General features: G+C 41.6%; 1 protein-coding gene across 1 annotated transcript in view; it reads left to right on the forward strand.

Annotated features, from left to right (window-relative positions):
• Positions 1 to 4062: 4062 nt before the first annotated feature.
• LOC144931682 (myomesin-2-like) overlaps positions 4063 to 25792 on the forward strand; it is a 98802-nt gene continuing 77072 nt past the window's right edge. The window contains exons 1-8 of the mRNA XM_078855829.1: positions 4063 to 4242; positions 8622 to 8765; positions 8877 to 9078; positions 10255 to 10415; positions 12630 to 12722; positions 18420 to 18508; positions 18623 to 18679; positions 20270 to 20434. Coding sequence (XP_078711955.1) covers positions 4109 to 4242; positions 8622 to 8765; positions 8877 to 9078; positions 10255 to 10415; positions 12630 to 12722; positions 18420 to 18508; positions 18623 to 18679; positions 20270 to 20434 — 1045 coding nt within the window. The 5' untranslated portion in view covers positions 4063 to 4108. The remainder of the gene's footprint in view (positions 4243 to 8621; positions 8766 to 8876; positions 9079 to 10254; positions 10416 to 12629; positions 12723 to 18419; positions 18509 to 18622; positions 18680 to 20269; positions 20435 to 25792) is intronic.

Here is a 25792-nt window from a genome sequence, read left to right on the forward strand (position 1 = left end):
CAAGATCCAGGTCCGATTCAACACAGTACATAAAATCCGTGATCTGGTACCGTCTGTAAAAGATGTGATTCCAGACATACAGTACCCTGGCGTCTACAAACTAAGTTGCCTCTGTGGTAGCAGTTACATTGGGGAAACCAAACGACACGTCTCAGACCGCATTCGTGAACATAAAGCTGATCTAAAACACGGTAGGACAAACACCTCAGCCGTGGCAGACCACTGTTACAACTCAGTGGGCTCACATGATATTGACTTCTCCAAGACGGAGGTTCTCTGCAAGCCATCTGGCTATCATGAGAGATTCGTTCATGAGGCGATCCACATATACAAACACAGAGACAATTTTAACCGAGAAGATGGATTCAGGCTTAGCAATCAATGGAAGGACGTAATAAACCATTTCGATACACATTAGGGTGAGTTGAATAATACATAGTGTTATATTAAAATGTATAAAGTATAGGGTGGTTTACAGCAATACAGTATATAATTTAATGTTGGGTTTATCTATGGCAGTATATAGTACTGTATATGCTAAGAGAATAAAGTTTAGATGGAAGTATATTATATACTTCTTACGACGTAGAATTGTAATTTATTATTTGTTGTTAGTAACTCAGCTTATTGTAGAGTATAGTAAGTATCAGTTTATATTTTAGTTTTTTATGTAGTTTTTACTTTGGTTTTCTACGTGGTTGTTTGGTAAATGCAGCTACATATCATTAACATTCCTTTCCTTTATTAACGCTGTTCCTTGCGCCCCCCCGTGGTGCTGTTGATCCTGCATAATGCATGGGCATAATGGGACTTTGAAACCCCTCCGCCCACCTCCTACTCATTGCCCATTGGTATGCTAAATTCCTCTTCATATGCACATTCTTTTGTTAAGGCGCTCCTCCTCGCTACACCTATATAAGCTCCTAGCTTGATAATGTTCTCATTCTTCGCCTGAGGACGGCTGCTTGCGTTGTGGCCGAAACGTCGTGAGAATTGTTTTATTATGTTTTATTTTTATTATTTTATTACTTCCCTTCTACGTGACTTTACCGAAAGAACCAAGAAGATGAATAATACATATTTAGATATGCAGAAACGTCCGTAATTCTGTGAAATAGTGGGGAAATAACAACCAAATATGTACATGAATCAGATTCAATATCTCCATACACCTCTATGCACTAGTTCCGGGATCAGCTCCGGAGCCGCATGCGGCTCTTTAAGGACTGCTTCGTGACGTTATATATGAAAGACCACCACCATCTCATATTGACATGCATTGCGGCCCTTGAAATAGTGCAGGAATTATTTTTACCAAATTCGAAACAAAATGCTCTTGTTACTTTGGCTGCCGACCCCTGCACTAGTTCAATGGGCTGGCACTAGCAGGCTCCCTGCAGCATGTTCCCTGTGGTTGGGAATTAAATAATGAATTATGCCACTTCGTTGAGCTATCATTTGTGGCCAGGTCGCTTCTGAAAAAGAGCTACATAGCTCAGTGTGCCTTAATGGTTAACAAAAAATATGTAGAAATCAACTTCACCAAGCTGTCGTTACTCATTCAATGGAAATATGTATTTAGGTGTCTACTTATATTCATTGCAATGTATTCCCCACTATATTTAGATTGCCAAACAATTCCAATGGATTTTCTTTACAGTAAAAACGAGGACCTGTAAATGTTGGCATTATTCCAGCAGACTCTGAAAATAATTGTCCCATTGCCATCAATATAGAGCATAACGGCACCAACTCATTTTACATTTACAGTCCCGAATAGGAAATAGTTAACGCAACAATTCATATTATATTACAAATCAAAAGTGCCTACTTAGAGAAAATATGAGACCCGTGCATCATTATTACTTCCCAAACTTTTGTGATGTTTACGTTCTTAGTCTTAGATTTATTTATCAATGCCAGCTGTACTGAATCGTATCACCCCTGAATCGCAGTGCTTTTGTTTGAGAAAAGTAAGAGTACATCAACACATCCGCTGTGCTTTGTTCATTTTCCTTGGTTGCAGTCTCGATGACTGAACTAGCGTTGCTTTGCTGTCATCCCATCAAGCTGAATTATGCCTCCCCCAGATTTTAACCGAACCAGCCCCAGGAGGGGTGTCTGTGAATCACACAAAGAATCCTAAGCAACAAACCCAACCACTGTCCCCCTCGCACCCCACTGTCTCCCCCCCCCCCCCGCAGAAGCTCCAAAGCAACGTGGACATTGATGCGCAGCCCTCGAGAGGAGTATGTGAGAACAATTTAATGAGCGTGCTGGAGGACGCGTGGAATACTGATGCGGCACACATCGGGACAAATTTTCGCAAGTTTTCTCCTATGTTGCCATACTATTCAGCCACGAAACGTTCACACGTTTGCAACTACAGCTGCTGCGTAAATGTGCGCACGCCGTAAAACCTACTTATACATTGGCATGCCTTGCACGCATGCTGTTACCCGTAGATGCAATTCTTGTGAATGGCATTGCACTATCGTGGCTGTGTTTCATTTATCAGTGTGTAAAGTGCCAGTCTTGAAAAAAAAATATTAATTAGGCATCATTCGAAGTGTATTGTGTACACCCACTCGTGTTAGAAAAGAGAACACGGTGTGAGAGATTTCCGTCAAGTGACCTCTTGAAAAAGAATGGCTTAGTCTCCACTCAGGACAACTCGAGTATTAGTTTCTCCCTCTGGTCTAATAAAGCGATGAGGCGCGGCGTGAACTGCCAGCTGTATTTATATCCCACGGGCCTTACATGGCCGTGTGGCTTGGGAGACATGCCTCTAGGGTTCGCACACACAAATGGCAAATTATAGGCAGTGCTGTTTTGGCAGTGAGTTGATGCTGTATGCTAACTTCTTGCGGGTCTCTCAACGCTAAAGGCAGAAAGCTCCCACTTTGCAGCTCGGCTCTCTTCCTTTCTGGGGTTTAGGCAGATCTGGTAAGCATCCATACACAGAAAGCAACAACATGTAATGTGTTTAGGAATTTGCGTATTGTCAGTAATGTGCTTTGTGCAATGTTTGGATCTGCTTAATTCTCACTTATGCGTCGTAACTTTGGTACACTTTGTCATGGTGGCATATATGTTATTATTTTTCCTGCATGGAAGGTTGCCAGGATTATTAACGTGACGTTAAAAAACTGGAATGTACACATACGGTTTAGTGAATGTAGACATACATTTTAGTGTCAAGCCTTACATATGTGATTTTATTGTATGTAATAATAATAATCGTTTACTGAATTCTTGCTTTACTGAGTGTGGCCATCACTGTGCCCGCAGTGTATAATAAAATAAATGTAACTGTAATACATCACCAAGAATCTCCATTACATTATATCCACCACGATATATAACTCAATATATTTAATGTAGATTCATGTTCTTTTCTAGAATATTTATTTATTTTATTTTTAACCTGACTGAATTTTATTTTATGAGGTGGATTTTTTTTGGTTTATCCTGTAATATGGTCCCGTGGTGTTTAATCAGTTGCGTAGTAATTCCCATTCTGAAAAGTAAAATGTATGCTCTAAATTTACGTCATTACTTTAAATGTAGGTGTCTAAAACAAAACTACAATATGTGAGTAATGCACTGTACACTGAGGATAACTTATGATGGCTATAACATTAAAGGCGAAAAAATATGTAGAGTTTGGTAAAGGTTTGCCCACTAAAGTGTACTTTATTTATGACGGCCAACACCAGTGACGATTATCTGAACCGGTCCTGGGCCTCCCTGAGGTTGACTCAGCCTCAAATGAGTACCTGGTGCGGTGTGTAAACATCGCCACTGGGGAGACAAAGGCGGCCGGGCGTGGTGTTGGCCACCCTACCCCCTCGTGTGCCGTACCGACCTACATAGGTGCTCGCAAACAGCACTTGCCCCAACAGTCTATTCAGGCTATAGGGAGATCTGTCTTTATCTTTGTTTTTTTTTAAGTAATGGCCGGTCTCGATTATGGGCTGCATCAAAATACGACAGAGGATGACCTTCGATTTGTTTTTGTTGTTGCATGAATGCACAAAGAAGCGGACGACCAGCAAGGACAAGTCGGCTGACGCTCACATTGTAAGGCATCGGTTGTGTCCTCGTCATGGCCTCATCAACGTCTTCGGCCTCCTACTTCAAGCAGAAGCACCGGCAGTACGACCACCAGTATCGCTCCAAGCAGGTGCAGTCCGTGCTCCAAGAATATGGATCGGAGAGCGGACAGGCAGAGCGCAGTCGGTAAGCGCACGAAGCTGGGACGTACCGAGTGCTCACGTAGCCATTCAATGAGCTTGCTAATATTGCAAATGTTTTATTATTATGACTTCCTACCCCATGGTCTCTTCACACTCAGGTGTGCGTCAGTGTGGAGACATGCAAAGTGGTATATGAGCCGGCAACCTGAGATTGAGTCCAGGGCTTGACAAACATCACTGCTGAGTGGTTTTGAAAAGTCGGTCATAGGTTCCCTCCACTGCACCAAGCCACACCAACCAATGTGGTGAAGTACGGCTAAACAACCTCAATGACTTACATGGCACGGGGATGCCTACATCTCGGAGTCAATACATGGATGTCGTTTTTTATATGTTGTGCGAGTATTTTTCTTCCTATAAAGTGTGCATATTATACTTGATGTATAATCACGTCAGCGTAACGCTTCAGAGTAGCATTTGAATAATACATATATTGTATAGTTGTGAGGAATATACGAAACCAAGTGTCACATTGTGCTTACATAAACATTCGTGATACCTAGGGTTGATTGCAATGGAAACAATGGAATTTTTTTACCCGCACAACGTTAAGTGACTTTCACTCGAGGCACATTCCGTGACATATATAGGCCTCCTCAAGCCGTATCAGTTATGGGCGTCATTTGAACACTGGTAAATGTGGGTTTGTGAAGTGGGGAAGGCTAGGACTGGTTTTAGATGCCACTCATCACTGATATTTACCATGGGCGGGAATTCAATTAATTCTTGATTTGAAGCTTTTTTCTACCTACGTGACTTTACCGAAAGAACCAGAGAGCATAATTCAATGCATGTGGTCAGGTTCAGAGCAGTCATACTTATTTTATGGAACTCACCTTTATTTTTCCTGTGTCATTTTTGATTTTGCAAAATCGTCCGTGCAAAATCACCTCCCCCCCCCCAACTTTCCAGGCGCATTCCAAACTCTTCACTTCCCTCTGCGGCATGCATCTGCAGATAACGTGTGCCATTGGTTGTCTCGGCCTTCTCCAAAAATAACTGAAATTACAGACGGGAGTGCTGCCTGTCCATTGGTCACACCTGCTGTTGAACATTAACAGACGTGAGCGGGGCAGGCAGGCAGCCACTTGTTCTAGTGACTCCGAGTGCTGCTTCTGTCCGCCGGTTGGGACAAAAAAAAGGTCCATTGCTCCTTGTGTTCAAGAGACTCATAGGTTTTTTCGGTAAAGTCACGTAGGTAAAAAAATAAATAAATCAAAAAATAACAATGAAAATGTTTTCTTATTATTTATTTTACCTACGTGACTTTACCGAAAAAACCTAAGAGTATGAATCCTTGCAGTTTACGAACGCTTCAAATCTAGAATATCAAGAGACTTGTCGATCTGTGCATCTCCGTTGCCTCTGGTGGGGGACGAGCGCTGTAAAGAGGGTGGGGTGATTATTGGGAGAAAATGGTGGGACGTGAAGGGGTTGGGTGGGACGAGTGACATGTGGTGTTAGTGTGGAGTAATGGAGATAATGTGAGTGTGGCGAGGCTCTGACAGTAAGCTTTAGCTACCCCAATGCCCGTCACAAATGTGGCACCTCCGATTAGCGCGGTTGGCTACGTACGTTGCGAAATAAGTTCGGGATACATACATACATGTACAAAAATATGCACACATAATCGTATTAACCTGAGCACGCATTTGTGTATAATCTGACTTTCCTTCATAAGTTATAGTCATGTTTAAAATGGCGTGTTTCCATTTAGAGCACAACCTGCTTGCATGTGTAGTAGAGTTCACGACTCTTGGACGTCGGAGTTGGAGGCACACGGGTTTATTACACACAGCACGGTTGTGGCATACAACTCTAGAGGGGGTGTCGGCCCCCTCACCCGGCTAGCTGGGGATACACGCGCTAGCTACTTTCTAGCCTGCCTCCTAGTCCTCCTCTAACGGGCTAGGGGAGGCTATCTGGCCCGACACTGGTAAGTCGGGCCCGGTACCCTGAGTCCCAGACCAGCGCTGACAGGAGCACCGGCTCTGGATCTCGGGACCACGCCGCTGGCTCGGTCCTGTTCGGCCCTGATAAGGACGGCGAACCAGGGGAGTCCAGGGCTCTAGCTAAGACGTCTTCAGTCTTCACTGGTTAGCTTAACAAGAACCCCGAGCCCTCCGATACATCCCCTTTTATACCCAACCCCCCGCTGAGGGGTGGGCCCCCCCGGGTGCCTGGCGCGGACGTCGTAGAGAGCACCTCCCTGTGCACTCACGTAGCCCCGCCCACTGTGTTTGTTTGCCCTAAGCTGCCATGCATAACGGGCTCTCTCTCTAACACCCCTACACATGTGTGCTATAAAACTATAAATAAATGTACTGTCCATGTATTTTTTTACAAACCAATATTAACATTGCACGGGGGATTCAAATCGCCCATTCAATTACCAACCCATATCTAATCTCTCATCTTAAACATTAGACACATTGGTGCAGAAATAGTTGATCAACTATCTAGAGTGTTATGGCAAGTTAACAGGATATCAGTCTGGCTTAGACCTCAGCATAGCACTACCAATGCTTCACTCACAGTTGCAGATAACATTTCTAGCAGATACCTTGACAAAAGGAACATCTGCTCAGCAGTTTTCACATTTTGGCTAAGTCATTGATACTGTTGATCCCAATATCCTTCAAACTAGGTTACTTTATTCTGGCCTCAGTGAAAACGCAAAAGGTTGATTCATAATGTATGTGGCCTATAAATAAATATGCATAACACCGGGATTTTGTTTCCGATGACTTCACTCAACTCGTTAAAGGTGCCCCACATGATTCTGTGCTCAATCTGTACAGCATCAAATCTATCTCAGTATAGATTTTTACTTCATGCTGGTGACATGGTTTTATATACCCCAGGATCTGAATGCAAACACAAGATAATGTGTAAAAGTAAAACTAAACTATTTTTTATTTTACCAGCTAAATAGCTATTTTTCAGAAGCAACCTGGAAATACATAGCAGCCAAATACTCTAAATGCATGTTTCTAAATCTCGAGGGAAAATCGGAGGACCCGGAGAACAATTAATGCGATCATGGGAAGAACATGCAAATTCCAAATATACAGGCGTCAGGGTCGGGATTGAACCCACAACCTCCTGTATACCAGGCGAGGTAGTTAACATCTCACCACCGGGAATTTGACGAGCCCCAGCTGCAAATCTTACGTGGAAAATGTTAACAAAAACGTTATGAAGTTTCAATAATTCTATTCTACACGTAAACATGTGATGGATGCTACATTTATACCTATCCGAGATTGCTGCCATGTACAAATCAACATCAGGAACGACTTCGGCATCATGTACGTATGTTGAACTTCTTTCACACCATACGTAGCCAACCATGCTAATCAGAGGTATTGGGGGAGGACAACAAACTCAACACAAAAAGTAGTTCTAAAGAAATGAGTTTTCAATCTAGATTTAAAAGTGCATAGCTCCAGTGACTTCCGAATATCGGAGGAAGAACGTTCCAGACAGCCACAGAATCGCATCTAAAAGCAGCGCAATGCAGTGCCCGTCTTTGTTCGATGGTTAGCCAAAAGCTGCTGCGAGGATGACCGGAGTTCACGTGAAGGTTTATGCACCTTGATGTGAGACTAATTACTATAGTTAATTTACTAATTGGTATGGTTTATTTAACATTATGATTGGTTGGTCACAGGGAGATTTATGAAACTCCGAAGCCTGCTCGGCAATGAGCCTTTCCCAGGAACACTAGCTCTTTTTCTTGTTCATCATCATCAGCAGCAGTGACAGCAGCAACAGCAATGTGATTGTCATCATCTTCAACGCAATATTCATTACCATTCATACAATAATCATCATCACAAAATCATTACAATAATCTACATTCTAAGAAATATTATCATTGCCCTTGGTTCCTGTTCACCTTCATCGTCGCTGCCTTACTCTTCATGAGCATGTGTACCTCCATCTCGGTGTTTGCTATTAAGTTTAGAGCAAACTTTGCTCAAAACTTTTTATTTTGGAAAAATGGGCCATTGCGTCATCTCAGTGCTCCCTGCAAATGCCATACTCTCAAAGCGCAATTTACCTAGTTCTGTATGATGGCATTGCTCTGACCCTGCCTTAACCCCGCATATTATTGGCCGATCGGACTGACGTGAATGGCGGTGGAATGGGTGCATTTCGGTGTGAAATTGTCCTGTGCTGAATTGCAAAATGTGGAAAGGGGCTGGTTTTGAAACAAAAATGATCATCATTCTGCCACTTTTTTTGGTAGAATGACAGCCAAGATAGCTCCATGAATCGGGCCCTCAATCATTCAAGCTCGACATATCAAATGAAGTGCTACTAACGTTGTGCTGCTTGATTTGTTTGTTTTTACAGCAAAAAGTTTATTGTTTATATTGATGGAGGCTCTGGCTTAAGCGACCTGGATAGTTTATCGATCGCAACTTCCCGACATCCAACACATTCGAGCATTTTGTCAAAGTCTATGGTTGGAAGTGGATCGATCGGTGTTTCAGAACGGTAAGTCACGTCACAATATGCACACTTTTTTCTAAAAGTCTCTCCTGGCCATTGATATCCATTGTGGGCGAGTTGGTGAAATTTGTCATTTTGCTTTTTTTTCACTTTGAGGAATGTGGGCTTGATGCATCAAGAAGGACGCAGCTCTGCGGCAAGTCACAGTCGAGTGAGCAGCAGCAGCAGCATGAGCAGCAGGCAGAGCAGCAGCAGCAGCAGCAAGATGGCAAGCTCTTCCTTTCGATCGGCAGAAGAGATCCTGAGCAGCAAACGGCATGCCACACGGGACTACTCTGAAAGTGCTGCCATTAAAAAGGTTAGAAAACTCTCCACGACATTCTTGGGATGAAGGCTGCTTTAAAGCACTTGCCTACATCATTTCACCGTGAAGTCCTTACGAGGCTTCACTGCCCAGAAATGAGGTGGCTATAAAATCCAAACAAGCGTGTTACGTTTGCTAATGCAAGGTTTCCACGCTACTAGGTACCGGCTGCAATTCATTAAAATAGTTGCAGACTTAATCCCCACTGGCGCCCAGGCCTTTATAATGTGATGGACTTCAGAATACATCATATAGCAAGGATGTTAGACGTTCCAATGTAGTTAATTATATAATCATATACATAATTGTTTCAGCTTGCTTGGTTAATTAGGAAAGAGAATACGAGTCTTTGAGATGTTATGCTTTCCAGCGGCTGCCGCAAAGTTCACGTACGGTTGAAGTTTCACTGGAACAATTAATTATGAAGGATTTGTTTAATTGCTTACAGCATCAGTTGCTTGGTTCAGTCAATGTTATAATTAAAAGTTTAAAAATTCATTGCTTAATTCGTTAAGTGAATGATTTTTTTTTCACTTTCATTGATAGATACAATCTTGATTTGAAGCTTTCGTGACTGCAGAAATTCATACTCTTTGGTTCTTTCGGTAAAGTCACGTAGGTAGAATTGTCTTTATTTTATTGATAGATAAGCTTTATTGTTATCTTCCACTCCAAATTATTGTTATTTTTAAATGAACCCTGCACTATTTTTGGACCCTAAACTTACACGAATCATAATTGAGTACCATCGTCATACAAATAGCGCAAGGCGATAATTAAGGCACGATGTATCGCAGATGTGTATAGTCTGCCAGCAGGGGGTGATGTTAACGTGTTTTTTTTCCAAAATAAGTAATCTGCCAGGTTTTCAAATTTGAACATGTGATGCCGGCATAGGTGGCTGATCCTTCTTAACATAACTTCACCAGATCTTTAACGTCCGTTTGCCATGGCCAACCATGCTACTCGGAGGTGGACGGCATGTAATTGGTTTACCCGTTGAATTAACCAGGGTGGCCACTGCGATTTGACCACGAACCTCTGCAACCAGAAACTAATGGGCTAACGCTTGGTTATGTCACCGCCCATGCACACCAAAGTGCCGTACTGTAGTGTCTCACTCCAATGAGCATCCTTGATTCACACGCTGCCTTTGTTGGTCTGTTGCAGGTGCATGCTGAATCCGAGTCCTATCTCAGCCAGGTCATCGACGGGACGATGCATGGAGTCCCGCAGTTCCTGGTGAAGCCACGCTCCCATTCCGTGTGGGAGAAATCAAGCACCAGGTTCATGTGCACCGTGCAAGGCTTTCCCGAACCTTATGTCAAATGGTGAGCATTTGTATCGTCCGCATGTCATATTCGCAGTGGGATTCCGTCGTGGTATTGTGGCTTGCAGAGTGAGCCTGCAATCCAGTAGACCTGCAATTCGAATTGATCCCTCGGCCTGTCATTAGAAATAATGGCATTGTTACTTATATAACTTCGCCTCTGTCCACCCGAAGGTACAAACGGCGTACATTACACTTATTCGATCAGAAATCGTGCATGCAGTTGGGTAACGTGTGGGTTACTTTACTAAAGACATCTGAAAGAACCAAAACGTAAAGACATCTATCTGGTCAGAATGGAAGAGTAGGATAAATGCCCTCTCCAGAGGTCCATCAAGTGGAGGCCCTTCTGTGACCAGTCGTGCAAGCAACAGTTGCAGGGCTGCACCTTTATCCTTTACACTATTATCAACATGGAGCCTTTTCTCTGTTTAACATTGCACAATTGTAGGCATTGTGAACCCTTTTAATTTAATGGTTATTGAGGATTGCATACGACAATGTGCATGAGTGGTTGAAATAAACAATCCTGCATTTTGATCAGTGAAACAATGCACGACTCAGTCTCCAAGCTGCAGCACATCAACATCAATTGGGCACATGTTGTGAAGATTCAGAATGCCGGCACCAGAGGGTACATTGCACAAGAGATGATGCGTCACTGTTTGCCATCTGTCAGCCGGTTTTTGATTCCCTCCACCGCTATACGTCTTTACTTTGAAAATCCCAGATAAGGCCTATAACTGAGCTTTAATCTCCACTGTGTCAGTCAGTCACATAATCAAGGCCCACCATCTGGGAATTAACAGAACAATAGCTGTGATTGTACTAATTAAGCCAAGGCACATGGGAGATTGCCGATCAATACTCATGCACTTGCCTTGCTCTCAATGCCATAATGAGGAGCTGAGTATGCTCGTAAAATTGTACTTTGGCGGATGCTCGGGTTTTCTTTTATGGCACTCTGCTCTCTCCAGCCAGCACTCTGTTGACTTCATAAAATTATTTACAGCCAGGCTAACATGACAGATCGGTTTTGGATGAAACACTGAATAGCCTTTAAAACAAACAAAGCGAGGTGTTAAAATGATGAAGCAGAATCATTTGTGGTGCTCATAGCGAGAATGGATTACAATAACGGGAGTTATTTTCGTTATTTTGAGAAGTTGATTCCTTAACAATAGCGTCAGCACAATGCGGCCTGGAATCAATTCTCCCCATCATTGCCTCTCAGTGAGAGGACTTCTACTGCAGCTCCACCAACAGGCCGGTCTCCCATGATCCCGCACGTGTGTAAATCTCCATTAAAGTGTCCTAACCAATGTTTATTTTCGATTCACTTAACCAGCATTTGTAGTCACGGGGTTAAACAAATATGGTAGCTGTCTTCTCCACTTTATTTTTGTGATTTTATTTCTCAAGAAATGTTATCCCTATTGTGCTATCAGCATCGCGCGATGAGGTGAACTATCAATTATGATCTCTCACAGAACAGTGCAACCCATTCATTTTAGAGAACAGCCATTCAAGTGACCTCTTGGTTAAGACAGTAGAAGGGACCCACAATTCTCTGCATATGAGAGTAATGTTCGCTGCTATATTTTTATTCACCACATTTATAGAGTTAGAGCCTTGTAGCGTAACGTAGAACCAACCCGCTATATCGTTACTATTAAATGGAAGGGGTAATATTTAAGTTCATTATGAATTATGCCCGTGTCATCCACCACTGCAAATGTTGTAAACAAAAATTCCAGAAAGGACGTTTCCTAATAGAGACAATTTATTACGAATTTAATTCGTTTTAAAATAAAAAAAAAAATATTAGCATGATGAATGTTATAATGTTGTTAGATGCGCTGGTCATATTTAATTCGCGTTTGTTTTGACAACAATACAACTAATTATCAGCTTAGTTTTGGTCGAATCAAAATGTGGAGGCATTTTGATATTATGTCGGCGTCTACATTGCTTTCCCTCAAATGAATAATAATTTAAACCACGCAAATGTCAATTATGGGGATTCTTTGACCACACTTCACGCTGGCCATTGTGGGTTTTTGCTGAAGAGGGGAGGCCCTGGAACTTGTTCAGATATCACTCGACACTAATGAGAGCCAGGGCCAGAAATCAAATTCACATTGGGAGGTTCATAGAGCGCATTGTGGTTATAAACACCGCGTGCCACCGCTGGTTCCCTCCTTTATCTTTGAAGGTACAAAAACCACATCCAGATTGATCCGCGCTGCAGTGCTGGGAAATATGAAGTTTATGGCAACTATGGTGTGTACACGTTGGAAATCAACAGGTGAGTGGCAATTAACTATGAATCTGTACATTTTACCTGAACGTAATTGTTGATTCACTTTATCTATACTGGGCCGTTGTTGTATATCTTAACTATATGCTTAATTATGTACAGTATTAAATGTTACATGGAATTAATGTCTTGCCGTCACCTTACCAGGACCACCGCCCTTGGAAATGAGATGTTTAATCTCATTGGTATATCCTGAAAAGTATACACACTCACCTGAAGTATCTGACTAAAATAGGACTATATCATATTGCTAGTTTTTTTTTAAATAGTCGTCAAAACCGGGTGAGATTTTCACCTTGTATTGGTCAATGCATCTCTGTTTTGGTGAGGGAGAACAAGCCCTGCGTCTGACCTGTATGGATACACGTTGGTATGTGCAACTCGTGGGGACTGTTGCTGGCAAGAAAACAAAAGGCACTCGTAGGCATAGTGTGGAAATATTGTTAATTATAGTTTCACTCCTGTGTATGAGCATGTGTCGTTACGTCAATGTAAGCCGTGGCTTGGCTTTGTTTAAACGCCGAGGCACATTAATTGAAGGCAACTTATTTTATTGTTTTGTTTTGCATGCTTCCTTGGATGGAGCGGCGTTGGAAGGAGAAATAGGGTTTTCGTGAAATAATTTTTTTTTCAAAAAAGGAGGACTTGACCCCATCACCCCATTCATGCCTGCCATTCCCGACAGCTGCCCCCCCTCCAAAAAAAATCACCCGGTGCATGCTGTTTTGGACATCTAGGCAATGTAACATGCACACCTGAGAATATCGGTGGCTGGTAACGGTGACATTTCCATGACATCACACTCATTAACTTGCAAGCCGGACAAGTCAGAACAAATTCGTTCTCATACGCATTAGGCGGCGCACTGCTGCTCGACATGCACGGCACGTAGCCCATGCAAGTAATACTCGGAGACGAAGCATAGGGGCTCTTTGTCAAAGGCTTGTGATCAGATAGCGCAATTTCCACTCTCCGCTAGTTAATCTACGGCACTGAGTTGTAAGTTTGTTTTAAATGAGGCCAAACAGGGACAATCACGAGGCCTGCCGCATTGGTCGTCCATCACATGCTGATATATCTTGAGGAATGTAAAGACCAAGTGTTGAGTGGCCAAAACTATGTTAATGGAATACATTTTGAGTTGACTGCACTGTTTTCTTACCGGCATCCAGCCTGCTGAAGTAATGGTAATGTACTTGCTCTGGCCTTGGCAGTAATGTCAGAATAGCACTGCTAAATATATATATACCACTCAAGCAGGATTGAGATATGATGATGATCATCAGCTGTGATCTACTCACTTCTGGACGAAGGCCTCCACAATCCGTCATTATCTCTCATGGTCTTACGATGCCACGAAACCATATAGCTGATGCACACGAGCTGATTTCATCGCTCCATCTCCACCGTGGATCTCCTTTTGGGGACACTCTCTCTTTGGCATCCACCCCGTTGTTTGCCTTCACCACCGGCCATCAACCCTCTTAGTTATGTGTCCTGCTTGAGCCCACTTGACACTTCTTGATAGTCAATATTACATACAGTACTTCATGTATGTTCCTTGACGATGTGTTCTTCTTTCTGTCTCTCAACATAAAAGTGAAAATACCCCCTCCCCCCTACTCTTCTTTGACACAATTGACACAAAGACGGTCACTGTATCGCATGTTTTCAGATGCGATTCTGTGGCCGTCTGGAACGTTCTTCCTTCCAAAATTGGAAAGCCACTGGAGCTATGCACTTTGAAATCTAGTTTGAAAACTAATTTATTTAGAACTTTTTGCTTTATGTATTTATGTTTGTCCTCCCGCACTTCCGATTAGCACGGTTGACTACATACAACAACATACATACATTTCAACAGTAATTAAATTTTATTGCTCATCGTACGTGTTTCTAACAGTAAACAAACTATATATGATAATACCCCAATTACCGTCTCCCACGTTTACATCGTTTCGCAATGCGTCGTCACTTTACTATTACTATCACTTCCCGATTTGCGTTGCCTCAACCCACACTTGCGTCGCTGACGGCATCATCCGCCCTTTCTCGTATCTGTCGCCTCTCAAACCTTCGCCTCCACCACCTACCAAGTAAATTGCTCTGATTGGCTTCTCTACGATATTCCTCGTCGCGCCGTTCACGAACGCTTCCCCGGCATAAACCGGGGGTCTTACTTTACTATACTCTACAGTGATGTTTATACATCAATAAGATTGTGCATAAAACACTGACATCCACGTGCCAGTAGTTTTCTTGTGGCCCTGTGGCAAAGGGATGGGCTGTCTTGTATTTGATCGCAAGCAAAAGAAAAGGAGACACTTATTACAGCTATTGGCAGCACTACACAATGAACTACTCTTGTGAATCATGTCACAAGGTCATTAACATAATCGTGACCTTTTGACGTAAGCAGCACTGGCATGCAGAGGCTAGACTGAATATACTTTGGCAAATTGCTTCACTGGCAAGCACGCTCGCCATAATAAACTTAAATTAGTATATAAATACATATTGCGGCCATTACAAATCATTCATACAAATAAAAAAGGGCCTTTATTTATATTGGCGGATTTGAATATCAACTCAACATTTAAGCCTTCTAAAACAAATCTACTTTCGTCCAAGAATATCAAACACATCACTGTTAACGTGTTACCCGATGGGTGTTTGTAAAGCGCATCTGCCGATCTATTTGCACGTTCCTTACAGCCAGTCGCCTAGCTGTCACAGCTCTTGGGCTCTATTCCCAACATGGTGTTGACACCCTCGCAACTCCGTGTAATAAGTGCCAGAACTTAACCCAATACCTCATCTGCACTGTTCACTGCATCGTGTTCATCGTTAGCGTGAAGAGACATTTATTTTGAGTTTTCCTTACATGCAATGACTTCAAGTCTGATTCCGACATTAAGCACCGCCACTGATTTACAATTAAACCATTAATTAATGCGTACACACATTTTAGTGATTGTGCTTTTATTACGATGGTATTTTACGTTCGTATTTGTACTGTCACCTGTGTGCCGGTATCTATCATATACAAACAACGAGTTTGAAGTAAAATGGTGTTTGCGGCAAAGCACACTGCACTGGAGAAGCTGGTGTTGTTATGCTGCCATTGGAAGAAAGCCATATTACATACACGTGTTGGCCACTCAGTTCAAATGCTAAAGAGGCTGAAATTAGGGTCTTGCACAACCGTGCTATGGTAGGTAAAGGGGTTAAAAGGGTGAAACGGGCAAAGTGCCACGTCTAATGAGCTGACAGAACTGTTGAAGGCAAGGCACAGGGGAGCCAATGGAAGAGTGGCAGGCCCAAGGAGGGATCAGACATGTGAAACATCTCTACAAGAAATATATCACTCCTGAATTAATTTCTCGCACCTTGCGAAGCCCCGTAAGGGCTGCAAAAGATCCTAAGATGTGATAAATTAATAGGTTGGTATTGCGTGTCATGGGGATGTCTTATAGTCCCCATCTATGCACTTGCAGCTGAAACAATAACAGATATTTACTGCGTGGAAGTCCATTTTATTGCTAGACTTTCTGGCAATTTCTCTAGATATTTTAGACGTGAAATTTATTTTTAAACAAAATGCTAAAGTTAGTGGTGAACGGCATAATTAACATCTTGAAAAGTGCATGTTATGCTAAAATTATTTTCTCAAAATACGTATGGGTCATAATAATCATCAGCCATGGTCAATCCACTGCTGAATGAAGGCCTCTTCAAGCATCTGCCACCTCTCACGATCCTTGAAATAACAAATGTAATCGCTCTATCTGCCCAAATGACTTCTTCTCGGGCATATTTCATTCCCGATGTAAAAAAAAATTAAACGCATGCAATATCTATTTGCTTTTTTTCAAGCATAATACACGACGAACTTAGATTTTTAATACATGTAACTTTCAGTCATCATAAAACGTCATCAATGTATTTATAAAATCATAATCATGGTCATTGTTATCAGTAGATAGGAGGTAAAAAGTGTTTTCTATTTATTCAGCAAAAAAAATGTACCCACATGGTCCTTTCTGTACAATGTTAGTACGCATGGAAATTGCGCGAAAGAAACAGAGGCAGTTTACAAACAAAGGAACATTTGTCAGCAGTTGCCTTAGGTGTGAAGTTGTACGCAGCTACGGAACAAGACTAGGAGCCGTGCACAAACAATTACACTGGCCTGTCGATATCCCATCTCTGCTGAAGGCTCTGTAAAACAAAATCAATTGCCAACAAAAAGTGCTGATTATTTTGCTATGCCATCCTGATAAGTTATGAATTAGTAACTTGAAACTGGTCAGACATCTTGAAACAGGCGGGAGTGCCCACACGCTACCCCACCTCATGCAGCCTGCCGATCACAAGACTTAATTAGTGTGAATGAGTACGTATTTTTTACATCACAGTGTTTGTACTAGAGGCACAGTTGGCACATTTGTTGTTAGATACCAGGCTTAATTTAGTTTCACGAGCAATCTAAGAACTTTAGTCAGTAATTGTGATGTTATTTTTTGCTCACGAGATGTTGGCTTCAATTAAGAAAAAGTATGAGAAAGCTTGATCATAGGGGTCACTGGGAGCATAACTTGGCATATATGGAATGGATATTATTCAAGCGGACATCCCACCGATGAAATTGGAGTGTTGAAATCAACTGGTGTGCAGTGGCTTTACCATGGTCGATGATGGCGATGATAGTGTTACGGAAACAAAAAGAGACGATTTGTTTTTCCAATTTGCAATCAATACAATTTAATACATTTGTCATGATTTACTTAACATATGTATAAACATAACATTAAGCGCATAGTATACATAGGGTAGCCAAGAAGTCAGGACACATGGTTATTTATTTTATTTTAACACTGGCTTCGATTTTGTTTGTTTATTATTTAAATTAATATTTTATCTGTTATCAATAATATGTATTATTATTCTTCCTGTGCGGATCACCTCAAATTTGTCGTTTGCAAAACTTGACCAAGAACCCAGAATGCATCGAGACAAAACATAATCGATGAACGTTCAAAGATTACACCTGCAATGCTACAAAAAAGTCAAAAATTCATTTCAAAAGAGAATTCATGCGTGCATTCATGTTAATAGAAGTCAGTTTGAACATTTTTTTTTTAATAAATGAAATAACCCTCTGTGCTTTGTTAAAATAAATATAACTCTATGTGGTCCTGACTTTTGGGCCATCCTGTATAATGCTGCAGCAGCACGTAATTTGACTATGTATAGTATATTTATCGTAGTAAATTAACGCGTAATTGAAATTAAATGAAGTGGCCTCGCTGTTAGGCTTCACGTTGTGCATGCTAAACTGAGAAATGAGATTTGTCATTCATCTGGACAGTTTGTGTGCATTATTCATATGGCTGCTGGCCTTCGTGGTTGAATGCATTAAACAAAGTACATTTTTGAGATGGCTGATGGAAAAAAAGGAAGTATGCATTCAAAAGCCCACATTAACACTTGCACAAAATCCACATATTTTCCGATTGTATGCAACATTTATTATCGTCAAATGCTATTTAACTGTATTAGTCAATACATTTTTCTGCGAAATTAAAGAACGGTTTATGCCATGTGATGGTTTGCAAATGTAAACTTTATACCTGGTACGTGTGTGCATGATCACCAATACCTCATGCTGTGTTGCATTTGCAGATGCGATTTGGATGACACTGCACAGTACAAAGCCTTCGCCATGAATGTTAATGGAGAAGCATCAACAATCGCTACGTTGGTCGTTAAAAGTGTGTATTTAATAGGGATCCACCACATTGATATTTTTTATCGTTATATAAATCATAGCGTGGCTGCTGCCGCATTTAAAGTTTGTACATTTGTGTTTTTCTCCAACCTCTTAGGATATCAAGGAGAAGCTGAACTTGCTCAGCCTGGATCTGTATGGCTCCCCATTCATAGTGAGAATTACACATCCTCATAATCATCGTCATCATCATTAGCAATGATCAGTCTATTTTTGGATTGAAGTCCTCTCCAGTGTGTGTGCATTATTATATGTGTGCATTATTATATGTGTGCATTATTCTCCAAACTGCCACCACCTCTCGGAATCCTGCAATGCAATAAGCCATCCAGCACCAGCAGAACAACTCATGTCAGCACTCCATCTCCTCCGTGGGCGATCTCTCAGACACATTACACTCCTTGGCTGACACTACATTATAATCCTTAACCACTGGCCACCATCCCTCATAGCAACAAGTCTTGCTCATGCCTACTTACTTTTATTAATAGTTGTAATGTACCTGCGTATTTGTTCTGTAGTACGTGTTCCTCTTTCTGCCTCTCGATGTAATTCCAAGTATGCATCTCCCCACGCTTTTTAGCATACTTTTTAGTGTTTGCTCCTATATGTTTTATAAGTGACCATTTTTCTGAACCATGTCATAGCAGGTAGTACATGCCAATTTAACATATTTTTGAGGTACTGTAAAGCCACTCGAATCTAACAAGCAGGCCTTCACACAGCAGAGGTGTAATGACCACCATCATTAAATTCAAGCAAGAAAATTACCATTGTTTTGTGTGCATGGGAATGTCCCATTTACCTGCTTAAAATTTGAGTATCTTGTCCTGTTGAGCATTGAGGGAAGAGTAAAATATGATTATTTTGTGGCTCAATATGTACTGATATTTGGTCCATACATTGACACACGATGTTGTCTTCCTGTGAGCAAAGTCATCTAACATCTTTTTTCATTTAATTGGCATAAATGATCAAATTATATGATTGTTTATCATTATCATCCAATCAGCACACGGTCACGGGGGGGCCAGTGAGAATCTAAAAAGTACAGACTGCAAATACACAAATAAACAAACACATTTAGGATGTACTACACTTCATGTAACATGGGCAAATGTACGTATCTATGTTCAACTTACTTGACACTGTACATAGCCAAGCATGGTAAACAGAGCAGCGGGGGAGTTTTCAATCTAGATTATTTAAATTGCATAGCTCCAGTGGCTTCCAAATATCGGAAGGAAGAGCGTTCTAGGTGGCCACAGAAGCGCATGCGAAAGCGCCCAATTCAGTGGCCGTCTTTGTTCGATGGCCAGCCAATTACGTGTGTTTATAACTGAAAATAATGAAAAGCCACACAACTGCCAACATCCAAATGTGTGTTTTTGTATTGCACACTCGAAATAATGGACGTGGGCAGGTGCGCCAAATCGAGGGCAAACGTATTTATTGTGGTAAATCTGCAAAATGCAACAGCACGTGTGTCACACACAGCAATCCTCAACCGAGTCGCCATTAACCACGTGACTGGTGTACAAGTCCGGTAAATCAATAACTCTGCCAGCCACCCACAGGCCCAACTCAGTCATCGCATGCTGGTGTACACACGTGCATTGATGTACTGCACAGCACATAAGGACTTTCCCAAAACCACACTTTACTCCCTTGCTGCACGAGGAAATCATTAAAAGAGTGGTCCAATCCTAATGTGCCACATTTGTGCATTTTTTCTTTCTTTCAGTTCCGCCCCTTCCGCCCCTTCCCTACACCAAAGTCGACATCACAATCTTCGACAAGTTTAACGTCTCTTTTGGGCAAGAGGGTGAGGGAGTCACGCTGAGTTGCAAGGTGCTTCTGCATCCAAACCTCAAGCGCTTCCAGCCCGAAATGCAATGGTGGCGTGATGGTGAGCACACCAGGAGGACATTTCTCCTTTCCTCTATCCCCTTCCCCAACTCCCCACCATGAACATAACATCGCACCATACAGGTGGTCGGCCCTGACTTTTGTTATTAGGCTTGTGTAAGGTGTGTGTAAATCTTCACGGCGATTGATGCATGGTAAAGATGTACACTTAACGGGGTTACGAAATTGTATGCCATAGCTAACAGATGGAGACATAGATGGAGAAACACACACAGCTGTGTGAATTGATGCAGCCAGATTAAAGATGAACACCACTTTATATAGTCTTTGCCCTTGTTCATTTCTGAACAACCTGTTACCCTTTAATGTCGGGTCACGAGTCTAAGACAATTGGCAAAAATTGTAGGTCTGAAAAAGCTAGGTTTCAGGTTAGTACCACATTGGTATTCATTCACGCGTCCACACAAAATGGTCACGAAAATTGAGGACAGTAAGGATGATAGAACAAAATACAGTCCTTCTTTAATGCACAAATATGGCGCATGTCATGTTTATAAAGCTCTATGTAAACTAACAGATAAAAGTGTTGTAAGAAATGAAACCTATAAAATATTTGCGTCTCAAATGTTGACTGTTTGATATCGTAGTTTTATATGACTACACATTTTATTTATGAAGCTTAATGTAAACTAATATATATATGAACGTGTTCTGAGAAATTAAACATATATATATAAGTATGTATAGTGTGTTGACTATGTGATGCAACAGTTTCATATGGGAATACATTTCATAATTTGATCCATTTAGATCATTACAAAGCAATCGATCTCAAATGATCCATACAACCTCATACAATGTATTCATTTTGATACAAAGGCAGGTGTGTTAAACTGAGGTGTATCCCCCTCCCCCCTATGAATCTGGCATCCCAACTTAATTTTTTCAGCCATGGCTAACATCACTGGCAAGTGATACTTGAAGTGGTGCTTGGCCTGCACTGACACAGTGTTCGCAGACCTTCATCCAGAAGTGAATTGAGAAATGGCTGAAAATGATTTAAACACTTTTACTTTCAATTGTATACATTTCATTTTTAAGATAATGGGTAATTTTTGATGGAGGGCTTTTCCATGTTGGCTTCTGCATAGATTCTGCATTTTATTCTCATTGGTCAGGGTGCATTGCATCCAGCGATATATTGCGTTTTGTGTCAACTAACCTCTTCATAGGTAAGGCTATACTTATGGCATAGAGGTCCTGATGGTCACGGGAATTGAGAAATGTAATGAAGTCAGTGAAAACTTGGAAATTGCTGGAGATAGAACGATTAGGTGCTTCCATTCAAAAATTATGTAGCTCGTGTGCTGAGAATACAATTCCGTACATTCACAGCCCCACCTTATTCCCTGATATTGCTATGAATGATCGGTCCCCCCCCCCCCCAAAAAATAAAAACTTTCAGCGTAAAAGCTTACAAAACATTACCATGACAAAAGTGTAGCCTTACTCATCAGCAAATGCTAAATCACTGACGATGTGGCCACTGCAGTTTCTGCCACATGGCGGCTAATACTCGACCGCTTGAATCACGCAATCCAGCTTTGGAAGCAACTCGCTTTAGCTAGGAGTCGCGAAATTAAAAAACTACTGCAACTGATCCAATACTGTTTGGCCAAGCATATGACTGCACACGTGCATCAGTAATTGCTTGACATCAAGACACTCAACAGAGAGCTACTAGTTAAAAGAAAAATCCTATATACTCAATCTGTAATGCATCGCTGAACTAACACCCAATTCTGCCTCTCCCAAAAAAAATATCTTGTGCAAAACAGGACTCTTATCAGGCAGACTTCTGTGGACTGATTTAACATTTAATGTAATGAGGGCGAATGCTTGCCTCGGTGAGCACACCACGGGTCCGATACGGGAGTAGTGAAGAGATGCGCGATCGAAAAATGTGGGGTTGCTCAGGACATTCTCAAATCACACTTGGGTGATTAGAACGGCAGAGAGACGCACCGTGAGGGGGTAAATAACCTATAAAGGGTAACACAGTCTCAAATGTGAGTGCACATGGACTTCATGCATTTCTGGGTGAGTTGAAGAACCTTCCGTCACTTCAACTGGCGCATACATCTTTATAACAATCCTAAACGGTCCAGCACACTTAAATGCAATTGTACGTTCATTGAAATAACAACCTAATACCTTGGTATGGGGTATTTTAGCCTAGATTACGCAAAAACTATGTTGTTTTATGGAATGCGGTGCACACGCACGTTATTGAATGTATGTATATTGAACTTCGTTTGCACAATATGTAGCCAACCATGCTAATCGGCTTGCAATGGAGGAAAACCTCACAATGTACAAGACAAATTCCTCACACAGATATCACCTCCAAAAAATACGTATCTCCAAAAGTATTAGGTTAATTTAACATGTAAGTTATCACAGACAACATTCTATTTCTGATATTTATATATATATATTTGAAACCTATAAAATGTTATTGTATTACATTTTATGTGTAGGCACCGGGTAGGTTTTGCATCGTGGGTGCCGCGTAGAATATGACTTGGTACTTCACTTTGTTTTAGAACACATACAATTATTTTGGTAGAGAACATGTGTAAAATTCCTTTTTCAAACTCATATAGCAAGGGATTTCCACGTCAATTTGTCATGCCCCCACTGCACTGCAATACGCACAATAATTGACAGTCTCTTTCGATCCCACTTAGTATCTTGACATCAATTAGGCAGCCTGCTAGGAGCTGTCCACTGAATCAGATTTCTTTGGATATGCCCTGCATTCACACCCAAGCTCCAATTAGCACGGTTGACTACGCACGGTGCGAAAAAAGTTAAACAGACATGCACGCTTGTTTTAACAGTTTCGGCAAACTACTTTACATAACGCAAACAGTTAAATAAATAGAAAAAATTCCATGGCGTAGTCAGCTAAGCTGTGCTAGCCAAACAGTATGAGAAGAGTGCACACCCTTGTCCACATTGGAGCAACAGTCAAATAATGTATTGATCTGTGAAACGAGCAGCCCTCATTCCTCAGGCAGACACTTAACTGCAGAACATGAATCAATTGGGGTAGTGTTTGCTATCTTCACAGTGGGGCATCTGTTTGTTAGCATGTTAACACAATGTAAGTCAGGGGTCTTTAACCCAGACCAACGGTGTTGTTCGCCTACCTAGGAGAAGTCTAAGTTGTTGCGTCTGTGTGCGTCCTGCAATGCAGCAGCAGCTGTTGCGTTGATTGAACACTACCCCGTCGCCAGTGCTATGCTATTATTGCGAGCTGTTCTGGATGCCGCTGTTGTGTTTTCTACTGAGCGTCTACATCCGAACGGTTGCTCACCACAACGTGAGCAGAATGAGGCCCTGTGAAAAATCCAAGGCATGCGTGGGTACGAGGTGGATTGTTCGCTTCGTACTATTATAAGAGATGACAGCCACTTGGACAGGCCTTCGCGCAGGAGTGGATTGACCATAGCTGATCTCCCTGATTCTCAATATTTATTTCAAATTTCAAACCAAACTGTCCACGTGTACTGTGTTTTACATATAGGTGGCAAAGATATGGTATACGCAGCATATATAACTCATCAAATTAGTTTTTAAAATGTGAGTTTCATGGTGGCAGATGCACATTCTGCTTCTTAACAGCGCAGACATTGCTTGTCTCAATGAGGCGACATTTGGCTTCAGTTTATTTACCCATTCTGTTAATACAACTAGGCCAAGGGCCTGTGCACTGATATTCAATATAACTGTCTGGTCACATTAACATATGTAATCATTTAAAGTTTATTTACACGTATATCCAGTATGCCTTTGCTGCAAATGCCACAATTCAGTGCATTAAAGATTAAAACAAATCTACCCTCAAAACCACCCTGCTTATTTTCGTTTTACCTTTTTCTAAACAAAGCTCTAGACATTTCACTGTGTCATGCCATTTCAAATAATTGTGATCTTCAAGGTCACTTAAATGCTAATGTCCATTAGTTTGGCTCAGAGACAAAATCCATCCATCTTTGACTACTTTTCACGAGAGCTCGATCACACTCTCCCAAGTGGGTATACAGCAATGCAGGTTCGTTCACACAAACTAAAGTTGCCTGAAAATATTGTTAGGCATTTTTATATCCGAGGGTCTTTTGGGGATTCTGGATACACCAGAGTAACCAGCACAACTTCAATCAGTTATTATATTGAGACAACGATCCTATGCGTTATTTACTCTAGTTCTTACCAAGTACGGCTTTATGAGTGGAATTTCTGTATGTGGACATGTTCCCTTGGTATCATACTAAAGCAGACTGGACTTGCCATCCAGAGGTCACTGGCTTGTTTCGATCTCCCTGGCACGGCATGGGTACACCACAGATTCATCGATCGGTCACATACAGTGGGGTAAAATGTAGGTATGCCACCTCTTCCAAGAGGTCTGGCCAGTATGGAAGAGAAGGTCTAAATGTCCTCTAGAAAGGTTTTCTAGAGCTCCCTCTCATGGAGGCTCGTCCGCCTGCAGTGACGTGAGCAATTGCTTACAGAGATGCACCATTTTCTGATATACACAGGGGCGGTTTCTTCATTAGGGCGATTGGGCGACGCACCACCAATGTCATTCAACCACAGAGTCACGCTAGCCGTCACTGTGCCGCTGGATATAGTCCAATCAGCGTCATGCTACGTTCTGTGGAGTACCGCCTCTTTTTGGGCGATTTCCCTCCAGCTGAGAATCGCCCCGAGTGGTCCCATAGACTTACATTCAAAGATGTTTTTTTTCGAACGGGGGCGCTGCAATGCATTCTCTATGGGTTCCGGGAGGGCTCGCCCTAACGTGCTTACGTCATCATACGTAAGCACGTTTCATCCAACAATATAATTTGTCGCCACCTAGTGGAATCTTTAATAAAATAAACCTGAGTGGTTTGTTTTAATAGTGAGTATAGAAACAAACAAGATGTATTGTAAGAGCCACTTTATTTTTCATTAATATTAAAGAAGTGAAGTTGCCTTTACATGCTTAAGCTGTTAATTTATCCATTGCATGGGTGGACCTTATCCTTATCAATCATCCAGACATTTGCCCCCCCTGAGAGATTTTGCAGGAGCCGCCACTGGATATACAGTATTCAATTCTACGTTGCTTAACGCGACTCTCAAGTTTGTTATATGCTGAACAAGTCAACGTCATGTGTTTGTGATTTTTGCCTACCAATATCACAGGCTAATATACATGTAGCCAAGCACCATTATTTGATGGATTACAAGAACAAATAGGAGTTCTCAACAAATATTGTTATCCTTCAACTCTTTGAAAATAAATATCTTTATTATAATTGAGATAACGTAACTATTTATATAT

This window comes from Lampetra fluviatilis, chromosome 4, assembly GCF_964198595.1.
Source record: "Lampetra fluviatilis chromosome 4, kcLamFluv1.1, whole genome shotgun sequence".
Classification (NCBI taxonomy): Eukaryota; Metazoa; Chordata; class Hyperoartia; order Petromyzontiformes; family Petromyzontidae; genus Lampetra; species Lampetra fluviatilis.